Source organism: Centrocercus urophasianus, unplaced genomic scaffold (assembly GCF_019232065.1).
Source record: "Centrocercus urophasianus isolate 14NV4802_14NV808 unplaced genomic scaffold, USGS_Curo_1.0 seq_18, whole genome shotgun sequence".
NCBI classification, from domain to species: domain Eukaryota; kingdom Metazoa; phylum Chordata; class Aves; order Galliformes; family Phasianidae; genus Centrocercus; species Centrocercus urophasianus.
The window spans coordinates 28,619,565-28,642,675 of record NW_024884733.1 but is presented as its reverse complement, the minus strand read 5'-3'; the positions used below and the strand labels follow the sequence as shown (position 1 = coordinate 28,642,675).

At 49.7% G+C, this 23,111-nt stretch overlaps 1 protein-coding gene across 1 annotated transcript in view; it reads left to right on the top strand.

The window, feature by feature from the left end:
* NEGR1 (neuronal growth regulator 1) overlaps positions 1–23,111 on the top strand; it is a gene marked incomplete at its 5' end in the record, with an annotated part of 171,890 nt that overhangs the window by 106,880 nt on the left and 41,899 nt on the right. The window contains 2 exons of the mRNA XM_042820070.1: positions 6,635–6,766; positions 22,927–23,047. Coding sequence (XP_042676004.1) covers positions 6,635–6,766; positions 22,927–23,047 — 253 coding nt within the window. The remainder of the gene's footprint in view (positions 1–6,634; positions 6,767–22,926; positions 23,048–23,111) is intronic.

The window sequence follows — 23,111 nt, the reverse complement described above, 5'->3', positions numbered from 1 at the left end:
TATGAGCTCGGCTAATGTCAAATATTTTGTTCCATTTGCACTTCTGCTAGAGAAACACTATATTTCAGATGTTATCCACACATCTGCACGTGACAGAAATAAGAAGTGTTTTGTTGATGTGCGAGAGCTCTGAGCCAGGATTTGCAGGCTGATAATACCTAACTGACATGAATTACCAGGGCTTTGCAAAAGTACAGAGTGCAAACTTGTCTTTCTCAGTGTTCCTTCTACTGATTCAAAATGGTTTTAAAACTAAAGGTTTCAGAAAAAGAAGAAAAAAAAGAGGGGGGGGTTCTGGCTTGCGTCTTTTGCCCTGCTAAGCCCTGAGAGGCAGTGCTGCTGGTGGGGGTTATCTCAAACCAACGCTGCTTCCCTCTGACGTGTTCAGTAAGTGCATGGTAGCATTGCTAGTGGGCATGGAGCTGCTTGTACTCCTGCAGGGTGCCACGAGCTCCTGCCCCTCTGGAGGTGTGGGGCCACGGGTGGCCCTGGCTCACCACCCTCACTGCTGGCAGATGGCCGCAGCACACCAAAGGCGCAGCTCCTTCCCTCCAGGTGTCCAAGCAGCAGAATGCAAAATAATTCAGTACTCTAATCTGATAAGCAGCGACAGTGATGTGCCTCCCTTATGCCATCATCACTCATCTCGCCAGCAACAGCTTCATTACGCTGAGCTCCTCGTTCAGGTGAAGCATTACTGGGCTGAGCCGAAACATCTGCTCCTCGCAGCTGGGTGGGAGGGCTGGAAGAGCAGCCTGCAGCCCCCAGACCTGCTGGGGGTGTTGGGCTGTGGCCAGGCAGGGGGCCCAGGCCCTGTGTCTGCGTTGGTCCCTGCACGGGGCTGGCTGTGGGGACAGGGGCAGGCTGTCGGCTCTCAGCCGTGAATGCACTGCACAAATGCAACTCTGCTTTGGAAGCACAGCACCAGCTGGAGCCAGAAATAATGCTTCCCTTTGTGCTGACACAGGCAATGCCAAATGAGGCTCAATGCCTTTGGGCTCTACAGGGCCTTCATTTGCTGGCCTTGGCTGGGTTTGTGGTTCAGACCCTTTCTCCTTCAGCCCTGACCTGATCTCTCCTACACCACTCCAGGAAGCTCTTGGTTCTTAGTGCCGCAGTGCTTTGCACAGCCCCTTGCTCTGCGTGTTTATGGAACAACACAGCACTTTGCAACGGTGACTGTGGGACAGGAAAGTGGCTTGAGGCAGCCACTTAGCCACTGGAAGCCAAGACTCCTCTCTCCTGGTGGCCCTGTGCCTTTCTGTGGGGGCTGGAGCCCCCAACAGGCCCAGCTGCTGTGACACGCATCACTTGAAGCTCATTCTTCATCAAACAGCCCAACTGGAGCCCCAGCACCACATCCCCCCCCAGGCTCCTCTTCTGCTCCAGATGTGCTGTGTGCCCTGCAGTGGGGCCGTGCCACGCTCCTCTGCCCACCGCGGTGGGGGTGTGAATGGGACAGCAGCCCATGGGGAGCCCCTGCTCTTACACAGATAGATCTGACTGCACTGCAGCCACGTGGGGATTGAGAGTTCTGTGATTAATGTTTCATATGGATTTAATGGCCCGGCTGGTGATTCTGAAGCGGAGTGTTCCGTTGCAAAGGCATCACGTGCCGTTCCATCAGCGCTTCCTTCATATTAAACATGCTCCTGGCAGCATCCCAAGGACTCGAGAGGAAATGGTGTGGAGCTCAACGCGGAGTAAATGAGGGGATTAATTAGCAGTTTAAAGACAGCAGTGCAAATATTAGCGCTTAATATAAACGGTTTGTTGCAATTCTTTCCTTTGCCTTTGGATACCGGGAAAATAATGATCCTCCAAAGCCACACCTCTCCCATGCGAAATACCATGTCTTCCGATTTCAGGCCATGGGCCTTCTGGCCTTTCTTTTCCTTAATGATGCTCCTAACATCATTGCTGGGGGATACGCGGAGCATTAGGATCCAATTAAGTGACATCCAGTACACGATCTGTCGCGCCAGGCCAAGTGACATTACACTGGCTGCGATTAGTGGGCTTCTGAGCAAGAATTCTTAGAAAAATGTCATAATTACCGAGAGCGGTCCTGAACTTTGAGCATCCCTTCAGGAACAATTAAAGATGTTCCTAGAAATCCTCAAGCCTTCTTAAAATCTTTAAACAGACTATAAAAACCCTCTTGTTAGATTGCGGTTGTCAGGAGATGAGTGCTTGCGCTGTGATGGTCCAATAATTGGGTCTTTGTGAAGGAACTGAGGATTGAGAGTAAGATTCCAATCTCAGTGAGTTAGAGATGGGAAAACGAAAAGCAGACAAAAGCGTCGTGCAGAAATAATAATGAATTTTTGACAATTTTATAACGAGAGGAATGTATTTCTCACTTTTCAATAAAAGCAGATGAACTCATTAATAACTCATAAAATGCCATGAAAATTAAAGTTTTAAAACAGGCTTAGTTTATTCCCTCAGATATTAGTTCATTTTTATTTGAGAAACACTGCATTTGTGAGTGAGCGTTTTATGAATCATTAAAGATATTTCAGTGAGACCAAGCCTCTAGCGCTGAAAACCAAGCCAAGCAAGTGCAGATTTCCTTCTCTTTGGTGTAGCATCTTTCATTACTGCTGTGGAGATGCTCATTTTGGAGCAGAGCATGCCAGTGCTGGGGCGCGCACAGATTTTTGGAGAAGGTATTTCCAAAATCCAAAAGATGCCTCTGTTTTCCATTTAACGTTTCAATTTCTCTTTTATTTTTAACATTCCTTTATGCTCATTGTTACTCTTTCTCCCTCCCCCCAGCTAGGCACAGGCTGCAGATAGAAATGGAGGCTGGGCACACCAGTGATGCTCAGGAGGGGATAGCAGGTGACCCGCAGGCACCACAGATCCACAGAATCACAGCATGGCCTGGGTTGCAAAGGAGCACAACGCTCATCAGTTCCAACCCTTGCTGTGTGCAGGTCGCCAACCAACAGCCCAGGCTGCCCAGAGCCACATCCAGCCTGGCCTTGAACACCTCCAAAAACAGGAGAGCAACCTGTTGGGCAGCCTGTTCCAGTGCCTCACCACCCTCTGGGTGAAAAACTTCCTCCTAATACCCAACCTAATCATTAAGGCTGGAAAAGACCTCACCACATCTAACCATCGACCCCTCACCACCATACCCATTAAAGCCTGTCCCTAAACCAGGCCTTCACATTTCTGGAGCCTGCAGTGCTTCCGTTTATTTCCCAGAATCGTCTCTTTTGGCCATGTTTATGAATAAATCCTATTTCAAACATATCAAGAATTATTTTAAAAGGCACATGCTTTATAAAAACCGTTAATATCTTTTGAGGGATAAGAAGAAACATGAAATGAAAAATACAGTCATCAATGATTCATTTATCTTCAGCAGCGTCTCCAGTTTCAACAAACTACAGACAGAAAACGAATGTGCAAAGGGAGGGACCTGCAGATGTGCTTGAGTCGAAGAGTTCTCTCCAAACAGCTCACAGGGCACCTGCTGCCTGCAGAGCATCGTTCTGAGAGCAGGAGGGCTCCTGCAGGGGCACAGCGTGTTGCTGTGGTCTGAGCCGCCCTCCCCAGCCCTGCTCATGCTCACATACAGCTCCCTGGGTAAGAGGATCTCTTCCAACACCCTCCTGCCCAGAGGAGCTTCACGTGCTGCAGCATATTGCCTTCCCTCCGGCTGTGTGTGGGACCTTGGGCCAACGGGAAAGCAGGCGCTGCTGGCAAGCTGCACTTACTGTGCAGAAGTAGTCATTCTTAGAGAGATCAAAAGAGATCAAAGAGTACACATGAATCTGTAAATATCCAGGTGACACAGCGTGCAGATCCCTAAGAACACTACTGTCTGCAGTGGGTGTGTGTTCTGTTCTAATAGCAGTTTCTGCTCCGTGAGCATCGACGTGGAGCTGGCTCTCCTGAACACCAGTCCTCAGTTGCTCAAGCAGGAAAGTCAGAATGTATTCTGGGTGTGCTCCCTGGTGTGTCTGCAACAGAAAACATTCAAAATTGCTCCAAATACTGTAACTTAGTAACGTAATGTGTCTCAGATAGGTAGCGCAGTGTGGCAGCATTCTGTGCAGACAGAAACAAATGTAACTTCAGGGAATGCAAACAAGGAGATGTGCCTCCACCTCCTGCAGGAGCAGCCTCTGCTCTGCTCAGCCTGGGAAGCTCAGAGGAAGCAGTGGAAAATGAAAGATCTATGCGTGGTTTCTAAGTTGCCCAAGGAAGTTGTGGAGGCCCCATTGCTGGAGGCATTCAAGGCCAGGCTGGATGTGGCTCTGGGCAGCCTGGGCTGCTGGTTGGCGACCTGCACACAGCAGGAGTTGGAACCAGATGAGCACTGTGGGCCTTTGCAACCCAAGCTATTCTATGATTCTATGATTCCATGTTATTTCCCCTCTGCAGTTACTATGTAGTGACAAAACTAAGGAAAAAAAATGGTTACACTGTCACACAGTTTGGTGGGGACCCACGCAGTCCTGTGACATGCAGCAGCTCCCAGTAGCTGGCTGAGATGTGCACTGCCCATGCAGCTCCCAGTGCTCCATACCTATATATCACAGGTACAGATCTGACCTTGTTTGTCTCCACCTCTGAAACTTTCTGCTTTGTCAGCCTCTGTTTGCAGCCTTTCTTTTATCAGCACGCCTTTCTCACCAAACTGCTTTTCTTGTTTCATCTCTTCAGCGGGGAGATCTCCTTCAGCCCTCAATTTATCTGCCACTTTCAGACATTTTTTCTTTACGTTTTATCTGATTTTTCTTTACAAATGTGGAGTGCGGCATCGCTAAAGCTAAATGGCCTTACGCTGACAATGTTTAAATGGTGCCTAATGTGGTAGGCACATTCTCCTAACAGACAGCAAGCTGTTCTGCTAACCCACAGCCCCTAGGAGAGGAGCACATCCTGTACAATTACAGCATCTGATGTCGTTTGAAACCCTGAATGCATGGCAAGTAGGAGGAGCAGCTTCAGATTATTGTCCTGGTTGAATCCAATTGTTTAGGCTGTTCTCAGCATCCTGTGACAACTCCTCCGCAGGAAAGAAGAAAGGTGCCTCTGTGATCCCAGCTTATAAGACCTGATGGGCCATGGGTGCTTACAGCACAGCCAGCACTCAGATGGCATCCTGATGGCATTGCCACTGGGGAGCTTACCTGCTCATAGAATCATAGAATCATAGAATCATAGAATCATAGTATCATAGAATCGCAGAATCGTAGAATCACAGCATGGCCTGGGTTGCAAAGGAGCACAACGCTCATCAGTTTCAACCCCCTGCTGTGTGCAGGTCACCAACCAGCAGCCCAGGCTGCCCAGAGCCACATCCAGCCTGGCCTTGGATGCCTGCAGGGATGGGGCATCCACAGCCTCCTTGGGCAGCCTGTGCCACTGCCTCACCACCCTCTGAGTGAAATTAGGATTCCTCCTAATATCCAACCTAAACCTCCCATCTCAGTTAAGCGGTTGCTCACACAGAATCCATATGAGGCAGCATACATGCGGGTGAGCCCATGCTGGGGCTTTCAGGCTGCATGGGGATGCTCCCCAGGCTGTGATCTGCAGCCACGATACAGCACACCTGCATAGCTCAGCCTCCTGCTTGTAGTCCCAGACCATGCTGGGCTCCTTGTGCTGACACTGGCTCAGTGGAGCACCATGGACCTGGGGTGCCTGAGCTGGGGCTGCATTGTGGTTAAATATCCCAGGAAATATAGAAAACAAGAAAACAGACAGCAAAACAGCCTTGGCTCAAATTAAGTCCTCAGAGTTTTTCAGAGCCCCCCTGGACTTGCACCAGATCTTTCCTCTTACTGACTTACGTTTAGCGACAGGAGAGGAAGATGCAACCTTTGTAAAACCCATCCATCCATGCCTTGGAAAAGCTGTCCATATGGCGAGGTGTGCTCACGCTCCTCCTGACGCCAGGGACCATATGGGAAACACGATTCTTGTTGTGCTCTCTCCCAGGAGCTACACGTGTGCTGCTTTGTTGGGCACTGTGACACCATGCAGTGGCTGGACCTGGGCATTCCAGCTCAGCTTCACAGCTGCTTCCCTGCCATGCTGGAGAACCCTCTCCTATAGCCCAACATATCCCCAGCAGATAATTACATATCATTACCCATTTCAGCACGTCTAGTTTTAGCTTGGAGAAGAGAAGGCTCCAAGGAAAACTCATTGTGGCCTTCCAGTACTTGAAAGGAACGTATAGACAGGAGGGGGAACGGCTGTTTACAAGGGTGGATAGAGATAGGACAAGGGGGAATGGTTTTAAACTGAGGCAGGGTGCCAGGGTGCACTGCACAGCAGCCCAGGGGTGGGGGTCAGCATCCCTGGGGGTGTTCGGAGCCGTGGGGATGTGTGTGCCACTGAGTGATGTGGGCAGTGGGCATGGGGAGTGGGCTGGGGGTGGATTGGGGTCTTTTCCAACTGGAATGATTCTGTGGTTCTGTCTTTAGGTAAGGTCCCAGCAGCTCTGCTCAGCACTGCTCCCATGTTCTGTGCAGCCCATCCCAGGGGTGGGGGCTCTGCGGTGCCCAGCAGCTCTCCCATTCAGCCCTGCAGACCTCAGTGACCCTTCGGGTGCTCTGTGCTCAGCCTCACCTAATTGCTTTCTCTGATCATTTTATTTCAGCAAAACCATTTGAGAGCGGGCAGTACCTGGACATCTATGGAATTACAAGAGATCAGGCTGGGGAGTACGAATGCAGCGCAGAAAACGACGTCTCAGTCCCAGATGTGAAAAAAGTAAAAGTCACAGTAAACTGTAAGTCACGTTGGTTTCTAATCACTAAATCCAATGCAGGAGAGGGGCTCTGCTGGGAAGAAAAATGTAACGCAGTGAACTGCTGCTCGTGATGAAAATGTAGATCTGTTTTTTGGTGCAACAGTAGCGAAAAGCCTGCGGTGTCTGAGGTGTGAGTGGTTCTGAGCAGAGGTCGGTAGGAGAGGACCAGGTTCAAACCTGACTGCTGTGCTGGCAGCAGTTTTGGGCCAGCATGTGGCCTGGGCTGGGCTCTGCTGCGGGCTCTGGGCTTGGTGGTTATTCACTGAGTAATGTCTGTGATTGCTGGTCTGAAACGTTTCTGGTTTAACTTGTGGTTGTGCAACGGGACAGGGAGATGAGAAGTGATATGGCACTCTGTGTGGGTGTGAGAGTGGATCCCAGCACAGGCAGCAAGTGCAGGCACTGCTGGCACAGGAGCTGTGCTCTGCCTCTCCTCCAGTGCTGTGGGCACCGCTGTGGGTGCCGGTATGGCCTCTGGTGGGGCTGCAGCCCACAGTTGTGCCCTCCTCGGGTGTCTGCAGAAGTGGGATGCTTTCTGGTTTGGGATCGGATTTGATTTGACATTCAGTACAACACGAAATGTTCAAAACGGTGTTCTTTTCCCTTCCAAAAAATGTTTAAAAAAGGGAAAGAAAATGGGAATAATTACACTAATCCACTCTGGCTGTGAATTTTCTTAGGTTAAGTGCAATTACGCAGCTTGTGATTTGCAGCAGTTCCTACTCTGAAAATCACTGTGGCATCGTTACTGATTTACAGATGCTGGAGGCCCTGGGTTTGTCCCCCCCTCCCCGCCCCACAACCCACAGGCTGAGTCCATCACAGTTCTCTGTAAAACCTGTGGGCTGAAAACCACAGTGCTAGTGGAACAAGTGACCGCTGGGCTGTGTGCAGGTTGTTGTTACTGGAAGACTGTCAGGAAGAGGCGTTGTGCAGATATATGTGCATGGATGGAGCATTTTGGTCAGGCTCTGGCACAGCTGCCCAGGGGTGAGGGGGGTCAGCATCCCTGGGGGTGTTCCAGAACCATTGGGATGTGGCACTGAGGGACTTTGGCAGTGAGCACGGGGAGCTGGGCAGGGTTTGGATTGGGGTTCTTGGAGGGCTTTTTCAACCTCAATGGTTCTGTGATTCTATAAATGTGAGGGGGTGTTGTGGGGGTGATGCCCTTCACACCCCAGAATGTGCTGTGTGGTTTAAGTGAGGCCTGGTGGTAGAGTCCAGAAGGGGCAGCTAGCTCTGCTTGTTTTATCAAAACAAAAACTGCCTCTGAAGACTTTAAGTCATGGGAGCCTTAAGAAGGGTGATCCTAAAAAGGGAGAAGACGATAGCCCTGCTTAGCATATTTCATTTGAAAAAAGAAAAGAGGAGTGGTAAAAAAATCGTGAAATCAGCCATTCTCCCTCATCTTCCGAGCCAAGATCAAAACTTGCACAAATCCTTATTTAGAGAAATCGTCATGTTCATGTGTGTTTGGATAAATTAGCATGTTCATGCTCTGGCCAAAGCCAGAGCTCTACTTTAATTGAGCAGTTTGTGTAGCATACTTGCGCCCTGTCAAACTGCAATTGCTTCTGGGATCAGTTCCCCTGTTTCCGAGGGGCAGTTATGGTTTGTCACTGTGTATGGGAAAGATCAGCCTTGTGGCACTGCTGAGAGCACGGAGGACAGTGGCACCTCCCCGTGCCCCATGGCCAGAAGCATTGGCTGTCAGGCAGCTGAGCTGCAAGGGTTGGGATTTGACCTTCCTCAACACCAAGCCAGGGGGGCTGTGATGACGGAGGCGTGTGAGTGTCAGTGCCAGCCACAAGCAGGGCAGCTCGGGTCTGACAGCAGGGCACTTCCAGTCATGGCAGGGGGAAGTTATCAGGAAGTGTCCTTGGCTGTAGTGGGGGTGCACCTGGCGCTGGGTTTCTGTGCCAGATTCAAACTGCTAGGTCTGCACTGGGACATGCAGAGTAGTTTTTCTCAGTCTCTTGCAAGTAAAGAAGAAAAAATCAGAAGCTATGCAAAACTAGGATCTGTCTACAGCTTGGAACTGTTTGTATATGTGAAAGATTTGTCACAGTCAGCAAACTGCACATGCACTTCAGTGTGCTGAATGTGCTGTCCTCACACTCAGCTCTGCAGCCCCTGCAGGGCACATCTGGTGCAGGAGCCCCGAGCTGCACCTCATTGCAGCAAGCTGTGCTCTCCTCTGCCACTCACCATCACCCCTGTCTCCCCAGCAGCACATCAACAAACCCTGAGCGGTTCCAGTGAACATAAGCATAATTCTGAGTATGGTATTCATTCCATATAGCAGCTGTTCAGTCATCTCAGCAAAGGAAATGGCCAGGCCTAGCTTACTTCTAAACTTCAAGTTTGGTGTCTGTGCAGCCCTGCATCCCCAGGCAGACATAAGCACTTTGCTGGCCACCATGCTGCATACCCTCTGCAGCTCGTAGTGACTCTGCTTGGACTTTGGGTTTGTCCTTTGTGCCATTTCATATCGCATAATCCACATTTTGTACGTAACTTATGTGTGTCTGCATGGTTTCCCTTTTTAAAGAGGTGGTCCAAGAGGCTGTGGTGTGTTTGTGTTTGCATTCTGAGGAGAATCATTGGTGGGGTCTCAACATTAGGTGGTGGGAGGGGGATGGTTCCTGAGAGAGGACAACTATTCCCAATCATATTGAAATCAATAAAATAGAATATGATTTCACTTCAAACAAAGCTTACTAGCATTTTCTACTGCGATTTATAAAGCAAATGCTGATGCACAGATGCTGAATTCGGAGCCCCTGTGAACAAACCACTGCCTGCTTAACAGGAGCTCAGCAGCAGCTGTGAGCAGCCCCGTGCCCCACACCTGTCCCTGCAGCCCCACTCACACTCTGGTTTATGGTGACACACTTAGAAAGATTAAATGCAACCATCTCCAGAAGCACTGCAGCCATGCTGAGATGATGAAGAATGAGGCGTGTGCATCACGAAGCCGGCGTTTATCTTAATTTAGATAAAATTTTCAATTACCCAAATAAATAGTCAACGTGGGCTGTATTGCAGCGTTCCTTCTTTTCAGATGCCACATAACCGGTCTCAAACAGCTTTGTTATAGCTGGATCTTGTGGACCGTACTGAATTAAGTTCAGCTGCTTTTGGAGAGGAAAGAGAAGCCATTCATCTCAAATTAAGAGGCAGTGATTTAATTTCAGCCTTGATGAACCCCATCACGTGGCAGATTGAAGGCCAGGTGTGCTGGGGCTTGCTGGGGAGGTGCAAATTGCAGTCGCGGTGCTGAGGATGTGCGGCTGCAACAGAGGAGGAAACTGCTCTGCAAATTCAGTGGGCAGCTGACAGGGCAACAGGGAGGTAACCCAAACTGCTCCCAGTACAGAATGGACCACTGCCTGCTTGCAAAACCATATCCTTGCACAAAGATCCATTTGATCAGGAAATAATGAGGAAGAAAGAAAACAGACATGAGCAGATGACCTGTACCCAGCCACACTTTGCCCTTGCCCAGGCGTCACCATGGGACACTGCCTGGTCACCCTGCAAAGCATCCCCAGCTTTGGGGGGGGTGGGGACATTAAGCAGCACACAGGCAGCACATGCTGCTAATGCCAACCTGTTCGCTGTGCTCAGCCCATGGGTTGCCCCAAAGCACTGAGCCTGGCCCTACTGCAGCCAGAGCTGATGGCCCAGCACGCCCTGCTGACAAACCTGCTGGCAATCATATTCTGTCGTGGCATCTTCCAGGTGCTTTCACTTCTTTGATTACCTGAATGGCATCATTATGGGGAGTGAGGACAAATGGTCTGGTTTATAATTCCCTGGCACCTGCCTGTGGTTCAGGAATGCTGTAGTTTTCGCACTGGCATCTTCCAGGCCTTGGTGGCACCCATGTCTGGTGGCTGCTGCCCAGCCCTGAGTGGAGCGAGCAGCACAGGGCTGGGAGCTCAGCAGGCACCAAGCGCTGCTGCAGGTGGCTGTGTGTAATTCTGCACTGCTCCCTTCCTGCTCCTTTCTTTCCTGCTGCAGTGGTTTGATAAGACATCCTATGCTGTGTTTTTAGTGGAGTTTTTGTTGTTGTTGTTGTTGTTTTTTATTTTCTTCTAGAGGAACGTGTGATTTTCTTGTATGAATTTTAAGTGCTGTGTTTGTTTTTGCTTGGCCAGGTTAGGGTTTTGCAGAACAGCTTAACTCATTAGCATTTCTTAGAAGTCTGCCTTACTGTTGCTATGACATTTGCATAATATTATGCACTGTGCTCTGATTTTACTTTGAAATCAGACATACTGTACAAGCCACTCTAACCTAATTACATCAGTAACCTGAGACCTACCAGGAAACTCAAGATGGGACTCAGGTGTGTGCTGGGGCTCCCAGTGCCTGGACACAGGGCTGGGACTCTGTGCTCCCAGAGAGTGCCTTGCTGCCAGCCAAAGGAAAACATTTCCTGGGCAAGGTTCTTTATGTACAGTCAGCAAAGAGATTTTCCTTCCATCAAGGTGAATATGCTATGAAATAAAAAGGCGGTGGTCCCTTCCAAGCCGTGCCATTCTGTGTCAACTCTTCAACCAGAATCACACCCAAATTGGATGAACAGATATGCTCACATGTGGCTGTGGCACAGAAGGTCCCTACCTTGAGGTGGCAATGGCTGATGCTGTCCCTGTTGCATCACACTGCTCCTAATGATGAGGGCCTGCAGCACTGTAACAGCACAGAGCAGTTTGCAGCCCCAATTCCCACTGACCATTCCGAGAGGCACATGTGCACGGTGCCTCAGAGGATTTAGCTCCAGAATACTGTTTTGAAGTATCTAAATTGCACTTTAAAAGTTAAAAGCACTCCGGAGTGTCAGTTTAATTGACTTCCTGTGAAACACGTTTCTCTCAATTCTCTGGTTACCTTTCAAAAATGGGATTTTTGGCTTCCAAGTCACACTGGGGACTCGTCAAAAACTCTGGCTGCTGGTGAATATTTGATTCTGCCCACAGATCCATGGAGCTCAGTGAGATTTTTCTTGGAAGCACTGCTCTGTGCACATCCTCTGGGTGCTGGTGTGCAGGCGGTGCCAACGCAGCCATGGCTGTAAGTCAGTCTATGGGCACAGCAGAGAACGTGGCCGGGCACGAGCTGCAACCATTGCATGGCTACAGGTCTCCTCATTTGTCACATATCTTCTGGTTTCTCTGGGATGAAGGCTGAGAGTGTTGGTCTGCTTTCATTTTGCCCTACCAGCATTGCTGGGAGTACGCGGTGTCCTCCCTCTGCTCCACTTTTTTCTGTTTCTGTTCTGGAAAGCTGTGCTGAAAGCATTGGGGGAACCTTGAGTGGTGGAATGGGGCTGCCCCATGGTGTGCTGCCATGGGCCAGGGCTGGCTGGGCAAATGGGCAGCATCATGGCTTTGGGGATTCCTGTGTCCTGACCCGTGCATCCTGTCGGTGTTAAATGTTAACCTAATCCTAATGATCAGATTCTCTGTGCTGTCCAGCTGGTCTGGTTCAGTAGCTGTATCACTTATATCAGAGCTGCTATTGTAGTAAGAAGGAGGTGGGAAGATCCGTAGTGGAAGGATGGAGGAGGCACCTTCCTGCAGCACTGCATGCCCAGCTGAAGGCAGAGGGGTGATGGTGTGATCTGCTTCTGTACCTGTGGGCCAGCTCTGGAGGATGGGCAGCCACCTGCCCCAGCTAAAGGTGAGGCAGCAGCTGATGCAAAATCACAGGTTATCATTGAAGTTGGCGATAGAGCTTCCCTTCAGGTCCAGCCCCCAGAAGAGGAGCTGCCTGCAAAATATTTTACATGAAACCTGTAAATACAAATAGTTCTTTTGACCTAAGGTAAAGATCTTTGAAGAAATTTATGCTATTCTTTAAATAGAATTTTTGGTCGTGTATAATGTAATCAGAGTCAGGGCTCTCTAACTTCTGTGGCTTTGTTGGGTTTTTGGTCTGCATTAGGGCTAAACTCTGACTTGCTTAACCTGCAAATTGCCCTTATCTCTGAGCTCACATGTATGAGATATATGACATACCATCCCACAGTAACACCTAATGAAAAGCAGCTTTTACCAATTCAGATCAATAAAACTGGTCATGTATTTAAATCCATCTCAATTAGAGTCGGGAGGAGAATAGAACTGATACAAAGAAAATGGTTTTCTCCTCATAGGTGGGGAAAGGAGCGTCTTCTGAAGGTAATGTTTGTCATTTTTTGTCCTTCAGGTATTTTTATTAGCATTTCAGAAGTCAGATTAGAACAATATAGTTCAGGTTACTGACTCGAGAGAGATTTGGCTTTGGAATTAACATTGATTTCTTTCTATAATAGTTTAGTGTTGGGTTCTGCAAACTGCTGTGCGGGCGCTGCTTATCCTAGAAAGTGCTGCTCATATCGAAGCGTGACAGAAGTGGTTATAAGATTCCTTCATGTAGATGGCATTCCGTTGCCACAGCACACGGTTCGGGGCTCTGGCAATGTGAATCGAGGCACTGTGTTTGGAGGAGTTGGAGTGTTGGTGCTTCACGTGGCCTTAAGGCTGCTGGGGAGTGCATCTCTTGGTCTGTGCTCCTCTGGGCAGCCCTTGGCCTGTTTGGCAAACCAGCCTGGCTGCGTGATGGGATGGAAGAAGTGCCCAGTGTAATGGCAGCACCACTGCAGCACCAGTTGTGGCTCCAGTGGGAAGCAGTGTGTCCAGCACAAAGCTGGGAACCTCGCTGGGAGTCACTGTGCTGCTCAGCTGTGTTCCAGCACATCTTTGCAAGTGTTCTTTCCTTTGGAAGCAGCATTTCCAACTTAGCCATTAACAGATTCTTTCTGCAGCTCCAAACTGGAGCTGGCTGTTTCAGAGGCACATGGGCACTGGTAATTTGTCATTGCTGCCGTTCTTATACTGGGGACTGCCATGAAAACCCATCTGAGAGTAATCTGTTCCCCATCCCCAGGAAAACCCCCAGGGCCATGGAATAAAAACAGCTGCGCTCATTTGCACGTATCTGTGCTCTGCCAGTAGTTACAGGTCCACATCTTGTGTCATTATGGTGTGCCATAATGCTATAAATGCTATACAGCATGTTTATGCATCTCTGGGAAACTGTGTTGCAGCAAATAATAGAACACCCACAGCAGTGCTTGAAAAACATCGCCAGCAGGGTGCTGTAAGGGCACGACACAAATGCTTCAGGCCACTGCTGGGAGAACCTCTGGGCAGGAGAATGAGTGGCCAGAAACAAATGAAGAGATTGTTTTTTCAATAACTGTTTAACAGTATCAGATTTGGTAACTATTGTGCCACCAATTTCAAAGACAAAATAGGGTTGCAGAAAGGTTGTGGGCTCTCTCTCTCTCTGCATCCTCTTCTCACATCTCCTGGAGGCTGCAGCAGAGGACAGCACCAAAGGCAGTGAGAGCAATGCCACCAGCAATGACAGCACTGACAGCAGTGGCTGCAGCAGCTCTGCTCAGGGCTGCTGCTCCGAGCCTGCTGGGTCCCAAGGGCTCTGCTTGCAGCCCACCATCATCCCCAGAGACATGAAGGTCCCCATTCACAGGCAGGAGGGGCTCCTGGCAGCTGGTGGGATGCAGAGTGAGGGAGGGATGGCAGTGGCAGAGGAGCAGCCCTGTGGGCAGCCATGCTGGCTGGAGTGAACGCTTTCTCCCAGCTCTGTGCCACCGCGCGCTCCTCAGCCTCCAGGTGATCCCACTCCAAACACTAGCTGAAATACAGTTCATGAAAATTAAAGTATTAATAGGAGATGACTCATCTGTAAAGAGCTTATGCATTTCAAGAAGCAATTTAAAGTATACAGCCGGCTCTGTAATACTCCAGACTAGAACCAAAATTAATGGAGAGCTCTTCAGCTCCCAGGAGTGTTCACTTGCCCAGATTGCTCTTCAGCAAAAACAATTACTTAAAATATTTCTTGTAATAGTCTGTACATTGCACAGCAGTATTTCTCCTGGTGGCTGCAGTGCTCTGTGCTGCTGCAGGCTGTGTTCCCTGGCTCTGCAAAGTGGGAGCTGGGAGGTGTTCGGGTGCATCTGGTGATGCCAACTGGACCGTGCAGGAGGAGCCAAGCCAGATCTTCCAGTCCCTCAATAGTTTTATCTTTTCCTGCAGCCGTGGCTGCCCTGAGCTGGTAGAGATGCAGTGTGCACACTATTAGAAACTAAACACAAGCAGTGTGCATGGCATGGCTGTGGTGCCACGGTACCCTGCACAGTGCTCCATTGAGGCACCCGGTCCTGGTAAGGCTGTATGGACATTAATATAACCTGCTCATCCTCAGCCAGGTTGCTAAATTAGCTTTTAACAACTTCTGCCATTTGGCTGGTGTTAGCAAGTGTGCGTGGCACAGGTATGCAGAGGCACTGGATCTCAGCTGGAGGAGCTTTGAGAAGCAATATTTCTGTTTTTATGACTTAGAACAAAGTGGTGATATTGACACGAGAGAAAGGGAAAACTGCCAATGTTGTTCTTTAGCTGTTATAATTCATAAAGCTTTTGTCTGCTTCTTCTCTTGCTTTCCAACCCTCCTCAAATAGAAAGGAACTATGCTGAGGTTGATTTGGATGTTGGAGCTGCAGAGCTGACACCAACACTTGCAGTGAAGCTCTGACAGCCAGCAGCAAGGCTGTGCTCAGGGTCTGAGGATGGGGTACAGTTATGGACTGAACTGCTGCAATGCTTCAGCAGCCCTGACAGTGGCTGCATGCCATGCAGTAAGATCGCGTTCACCATGCAGTAAGACCAGGAGTTCAGTTCAGAACGCGCTGTCTGCAGTGTATTTTGAGCAAAAGTAGGATTAATATCAAACTCAGCATTCAGGTTCTCACTGCTTTTGCACCTGGTACCGTTAATGGCAAAAGAGCATCTCAGGAATTATCTTTCAGTGCAGCAATTGAATGTGCAAGTGGAAAATCCCACTGCTCCAGACCTCTGGGGAAAGAGGTCTGCATCTCACTGCACCCACTGTTGACTTGAGAGATGTTGTCTGCTGTTAAGAAGCATGCAGATGTTCCTTAACAACAAGCAATTCTAACACAGCCACCAAATGTTCATCAGGAACAACCTGTACAGCCCTGTGAATGTCCATGCAAGGCTCTCTGGTTTCAGCATTGGGCTTGCTCAGAGCTGTGTGTGCTTCGCTTTAGGATTAGGGCATCCATTGCACTCAGTCCTTTGGCTGTTATCTATTGAAATGACACAAAGCTGAGGATGAAGGAATGATGTTATATGGACAATCTTATAAGAAAATGCAGAGAGAGGCTCCTGAGGTGCTCTTGCTTCCACAAAAGGCCTCTTCAGAGCAGCAGCTGGGCTTGGTGCCCACAGGTGGTACACTGGGGGAGGCTCTGGGCTGCTGCAGAAGGAATGGTTCCATCCCTTGGCTGAGATAAGCCAGCAATCCCTGTGCCACACTACCCAGCATTGCCCCGGCCCAGCTTCACTCCTGCCCTTGCTTTGGTCCAGCTTGGATTTGCAACACCCAGCGCTTCGGTGACTTTGCTGCTTAGAGTCAGAGAATCGACTTTGAGCCTGACCAGATCCTGTCTGTGTGTTTGCTCGTTGCCTCTCTGCATGGATTGCCCTGGTTTGGGAAACTTACTGCTGCTGCAAACTGCTGAGGGGGAAAACCTTTCTGTAGACTTCATTTCTTTTTAATACAGAGCAATAGCTCCTGGACCCTTTATGGCTCTCCCTCATTCTCCATGAGATACATATGTATATCAGCTCTAGCACGCTGTCAGTGAACAGTGGTTTTCAATCAAAAAGACTGTCAGTAAAGCTGATTCACTAACAAGAAAGCTGTCAAGCTGTGACAGCTGCTGTCTTTGCAACCCCAAACAATCTGTTCGGTGCTAACTCTGACTTATGCTTCCATTTATTATACAGTAGTAATGAGTACTGTCCTTAGAAATATCATTTTGGAGAGTACACCTAGCTGCTTTGTTATGTATGTAGAATACATCAAATTGGATCCAAGCTGCACAAGTTTTTGACAAAAAAGTGGTCCTTGTCATCTGAATCACTTTTTTTTTTCCTCAATTCTAAATGTTGTTTCAGCATTTACGTCATTTTTGTAGTTAAGCCTCAGACTGAAAATTGTATTACTATTAGAAACTGAGACAAATATAATTTCTGCTTTTCCCATCATGTTGGAAAATGGCACCTAACCCTGAGCACAGCGTTCATACCTACAGAACTGGGTAAAGAAGGGTTGTTGTGATGCTCCTGGGGGGGGGATCACACCTCCCAGCCCACGGGGAGAACTGATGCCATTGCTGCTGTCCAAGCGCAGTGCTGGCATCCAAATGCTTGTTAATGCTTCCTTTTGTTTCCTTTTTAATTAAATAAGAGCACATTGGCAGTCTCCTTCAGCAAACTCTTCCAGCAATAACTTCTAGCTTTGCAAACCTAGATCTCTCTTGTTTCAGTTACCACCGCTTGTCCTGCCCCTCAGTGAGAGAGGGAAGAGCTGATCCCATTGCAGTTCTGTGTACACCTCCCTACTAAGTCAGCCTCTCAGCTCTGCTGATCCCAGCTCTCTCTGCTTTGCAGCCTTGGTCCCTCAGCCCAGCTCAGCTCCCTCTGGTCCCGTCCCACCCGCACTGTGCACACACTGTGATTCCCACCTCCCAATGCCTTCCACCTGCGTTTGTGCTTCCTGAGCATGCAGGGCTCGGGCAGCTTCCCACCCACACTGTGTGCTGTGGTTTTGTTCCAGACGCTCTTTCCTTGAAATCCTCCCAGCCAGCTTTAATTCACTTTCTCCTCAGCTGTGCTGCCAAGAGACCTACTTAGCAATTCCTGGAATTTGTTGAAGTCCATTGCTTTCATCTCCCTTAGAGGGAGAGAAGCGGCACAGTGAGAGCACTCATGTTTGTTCTCACCCGGGCATGCGGCCAATCCCTCCTTCTGTGTTGGCACCGACGTTGCCCATCATACCCCAACTCCCTGCAGGACTGCAGCATGCTGATGCTCACCACCCCACTGCTCATGGGCACCAGGTCTGAGTGCTGCAGGCAGAGCAGCAGCACTGTGCTCACAGCCATGTGCACTGGGTGCAGAGTGGATCCTCTGCAGGTAGGTCTCTTTGGGGCCAGCACTCCCTCTTGGGTCCATCAATAGGGTTCCATCAGAACTACGCTTTATGTTTGGAGGCAAACAGGTTCATTCTATTGTCTCAGGTGAATGCAGACCCTCCCATGGTCTTTGTTGATGGGAAAGCGTCAATGACAACATTTCCCCTCTGAAATCAACATAAAGATTTTGACATTAGTTTAATTTGAATGAAACTTCAACAGCCAATGAAAGATGAAACCCTGCCCTGGTGTACCAAGCAGTGCCAAGCAGTGAGCACATCACCCTGGTCGTGTTTGGTGCATCTGCTTCCTCCAGATGGCCAGCAGCCCTGCATGGGTTTGCTCCTTGCTCACCCCCACCCAATAGCATCAGCAGGGCCACGTACATGGATGGGGCACAGCTGGGACTCAGCCCTGCTCCCTGGTGCTGGGGAACAGAAGGGTTGGGTGGGCGAGCAGCTAGACAAAGCCTGATGGACAGGAAGCAGAGCAGCCCCTGCCACTGTGCCCACCTGCTGGGCTCTGGGGCTGGCTGTTGGCTTTGTCAGGTCTTGGAGGTAGGGTTGCTCCTTGTCGTTCCTGTCACTCAAGCACCTGTAAAATGCATCATTAAGCATTTCTTTCTGCTGCCTATTATTCACCCTATGTAATTTTGTGTGGCTTCTTTTCCCCCATGAAACAATTACTTCTGGATTTTAAGCTCTCCTCTCATCTTAGCACCAGGAGGTTTTAAATTCAGGAGGCACAAGCGGCACCACAACCTGTGATTCTGTGATCTGCCATAATGCAATAATCCATCGGGCAGAGCTGCAGGAGAGCCTGGGGAGCCCTGCAGTGCCTGCGCTGTGTGGGATGGGGCTGCAGGCTGCTCAGGATCTGCTCCTTTCCTGCAGCTCCAGGTGCTCCCATGGCTCTTCAGTTAATCCACGTTCAGAGCACACCTTCTGGGGTTGTTATCCTGAATAGGAAGGAGAGAAGCAAAAAAAGAGACGCTGGGCCGCATCTGGAAACATACGGGCTGCACTGAACTCTTAATGCGTGTTGTGTGTTTGCATGTAGCATTTAGGCAGATGTGCACATCAAGACCCTGCTGAATTCAGTACGTTTTGGTAACCTGTCCAGAAAAGATGGGAAAAAAATAAGGTTTTCAGCTGTTTGGTAAAAGGATTGCTGCACCAGTGTTTGCCTGAAATGCTGCCCCAGCCCAGAGATGTTTCTGCTGGAAGGAGAGCTTTGTGAAACCATTGAGTTGGGAACAGAACAGAGGGGCTGCTGCTAGCCAGAGAAAGAAAGTCTGTGGGCTGCTGGAAGAGCACCTCCATTATCGACAGTGTGAGTAATATTGCTTGGCTTGGAAGATTTGTTGCTTTATTGAGAAGGTGCAGTACGTCTACACAAAGTGAATACATCAATAGTGCTCGTGTCTGGCTTTCTGCAAACTGAAGGAGATCTTAGGAAACCTGTTCTCTTACCTGAAAGGCTCCCTCTTAACACACCAGAGAGCAATTTTGCTAATAAAAGAACGCATTAGGATGCCAAATTAAAGGCTGATGGAAATAAATAAAAGACTTTTTTTTGACATTTACAATTAATGCCACAAAAATGTTGGTTTAATCAGACAATATGGTTAATCACAAAGGTGAAATTGAAAGTTGCCAGCCCTGAATGCTAGTGTAAAAGTTAATAAATTCAGCTCTTAATCATTATGCACATGCTAGTTATAATAATTTACTGCCCATACCAAATCTTTATAAGCATTGTAATTAAATATAAAATGCACATTAGAATTATAATGAGTAATTAGGGCAACATAACTAATATGCATAAAAGTCCCGAAGCTCATTAAAATGTTAAAAGATGGAACCTGTTGTAGCGGAGGGCTCTGCGTATCCGCTGTGCCTGCCCGAATGCCAGCGTGTTTCACGCATTGTTTTTGCTGTTCCTTCAGACATTTGAAAGCAAAGAGAAAATATTTGGGTAGGAAACCAGACTGTGCAGAGCACTGCATCATTTCTGGCTGGAGCATAAGTTGCAGAGTTGGGTTTCGCAGCCCAAAGGCTGGCTCATGCACACGTGTTGGTGGCAGCAGCCGAGCGGAGCAGTCGTAGCAGAGGGAGTGGAGGTGATGGCTGCTCACAAAGGTGCTGGGAGGGAGCTGGAGCACCAGGGGCACCCAGCACTGCTGTGTCAGGCTTTAACGTGAGTGCTTTGCACAGCTTGGGTTGTTTCATTGAGACAAAAGAGGATGTGCACAGTCCGGGTGTGTGGGGGCACTCACTGCTACATTGGTGACCCTGACATCACCCTGAAATGCAGACACCCCACGCTGTGCTCCTGCCCTGCCCAGGCCTCCTGCTGCTGCTCCTGAGCAGGAAGGAAAAATGAATGCCAACCACAGAATCCCATGGGGACTTCTACAGGGTTCCCCAACTCAGAGCAGCTTCCCTCACAGAGGCACTCTGCCCCAGGACAGGGTGCTCCTCTGTGCTCACCTGTGTGCTTATCGTCATTCAGCGTTCCCAAAGTGTGCCTGCGTTGTATAGTTTGTTCCAGAAGGAAAACAACCTGACAGTGAAAAATACGGTAGAATGGTGATTCTAAGCCTTCTGCCTGTTCACATCAGCATTAGCCAGAGATTTCCCAGAGCAAACACTACCAGCAGTTACTTTCCCTTCTCCTGACCTCCCAGCAAGCAAAGGCCGGGCTCCTCTGGGAGGGCAGCAGGGCTATGGGGTCCCACCTGGCAGCTCATGGCTGCTGGCAGAGCTCACAGTCATGAGAGGGTTTGCAGTGCACACACGGAAATGTGAGCTGGGATTTTCTGTTGGGATCCCATCCAGCTGCTGACTGTGGTAGATTTGGATAGTTTGTGATTGAAATGGCTGAGCTGTCAGCAGCCCAAACCACACTTTTGGTTGAGGAGAGCCTTCCGGATGTACTGACTCAGTGCCCTGCCCTGCTTCATCTCCCAGGATTTCTCCCTGGTACCTAGGCTGGAGGTGTCTGCATGGAGCAGGGTGACCCTGGATTGCTCAGGGGGCACCAGGCTTCTGCCACAGAAAGCACAGAATCGCAGAGCTGTGGGGGCTGGAAGGAACCTCTAGAGCTCCCCCAGCCTAGCCCCCCACAGCACATCCATACAGCAGATGCACACAAAGCATCCAGGTGGGTTTGGATCTCTGCAGAGGAAACCAACCCCCCCCCCACCTCTCTATGCCAGAGCTCTGTGCCAGGGCTCTGCTACCCACACAGTGACGTTTTTCCTCATGTCCAGATGGAACTTCCTGGGCACCATGGAACAGAGCCCTGAACTCCACCCTTCAGATATCAATCAGCACTGATCAGATCCCCCTCAGCCTTCTCCTCCACAGACAAACAGCCCCAGGGCTCAGCCTGTCCCCATCAGGAGGTGCTCCTGTCCCCCACCAGCTCTGCACCCTCCACTGGGCTCTCCAGCAGTTTCCCATCTGCCTGGCACTGGGGAGCCCTGCACTGGGCACAGTGCTCCAGTTGTGCAAAGCAGAAGGGGAGCACCTCCTTTCCCTGCTGGCTGCGCTCCATGCGATGCACCTCAGGGTCTTACTGGACTTTTTGGCCACCAGGGCACAGTGCTGGCTGGTGGTCACCCTATTCACCACTGGCTCCTCCATATTGCTCCTTTCCTGCAGCTCAGCCCTGTACCTGTACGTCCTCAAGGGCAACGTGGGTAGAAGCACTGTGGCAAGGCAGGAAGGCAGGACGTCCCCAAAAAGGCCACATGCAAACTGCCCAGGGCAATCTCTGCCCTGCTTGGCAGAGACCCTCATCACCTGTCTCTGTGTGTGTGTGCTGTGCTGGGTACTGCAGGATGCTGCCATGGGGTGGTGGGCACAGCTGTGTGGCAGCCAATGTTCTGCACCTACATACACGCCTCACAGCAACATCTGCAAAACTGCTTGGGAAAAAAACCAACAGATTTTTATTTATAAGTTCCGTGTTTGGGTTTTTATAGCGTTTTATGATGCGCATAAATTGTTGTTTAAAAACAGAAAATGTAAGCAAAATTCCAGGGGGAAGGCAATTGTTGTTCAGCCCTAACTTTGATAATCTCCTTCCTGAGGAGTTCTCTGTCTTCTGTTTTCAGCTGGCGGTTGCCTTTTGCTGGCAACTGAGAGAGGCAGCTATGGCTTTTTGGCTTTATTTATATCTGCAGTTCTGTGCTTGAAATATTTATTCCCCTTTACTGTGTTCACTGTTTAAGAAGACAGAATGTACTTAAAGAAGCAAGCCTGTACCGGTGTAGTGGTGGGGCAGCCCTGCTGTGCTGTGTGGCTGGGTCCTGGCTGCAGGGTATGTGTGCCTTTGGTGCCCAAAGCAGCTCCAGTGCCCCAAGCCCTGTGCTGCTGCGAGGACCCAAAGCAAAGCAGTGCTCATGGTGGTCCCCACTTTGGGCCGTAGAATCACAGGATGGCATGGTTAGAAGGGACCTCAAGGATGATGAAGCTCCAACCCCCACCACAGGCAGGGCAACCAACCTTCCCATTTCACAGCAGCCCAGGCTGCCCAGGGCCCCATCCAACCTGGCCTTGAACACCTCCAGGGATGGACGGGGCATCACAGCCTCTCTGGGCAGCTGTTCCAGCACCTCACCACTCTCATGGCAAAGAATTTCCCCCTGACATCCAACCAAAATCTTCCCTCCTTCAACTTAAAGCCATTTCCCCTTGTCCTGCTGTTATCTACCCTTTCAAAGAGTTGAGGCCATGCCTTGCCTGAACCCAACAGCCGTCACTGTGCTTTGTATTGAGTAACTGAGCAGAACGGATTGAAAAAACAGACTGTTCGCTGTGGGATTAATATTCTCCATGTCTCAGTTATGCTTCTGCACCAGATACACAGATCTGTGTCAGAATCTGCTGTGTGGGATCATTTTTGCAGTGCCGGAAGAAAACACGTTTGAATGTGACTCAAGCCGGAGAACACGCGCCAAGCTGAGTAACGTAGAGAGCGCTGAGGAGAAGCAGAGTTCGGCCGTCTTCGGATTTGTATGCAAATGTCTATTTTACAATTTTTTTTTCAGTTGCTCCCACAATTCAGGAACTTAAGTCCAGCGGAGTGATGCTCGGAGGGAACGGCCTCATCCGGTGCGAAGGCGCGGGCGTTCCTGCCCCGGTCTTTGAGTGGTACAGAGGAGAGAGGAAGTAAGTACCTGCCTGCACTGCGAGCTGCAGAGCTGCCCAGGGGGAGTCGTGGAGTTTTCTTTCA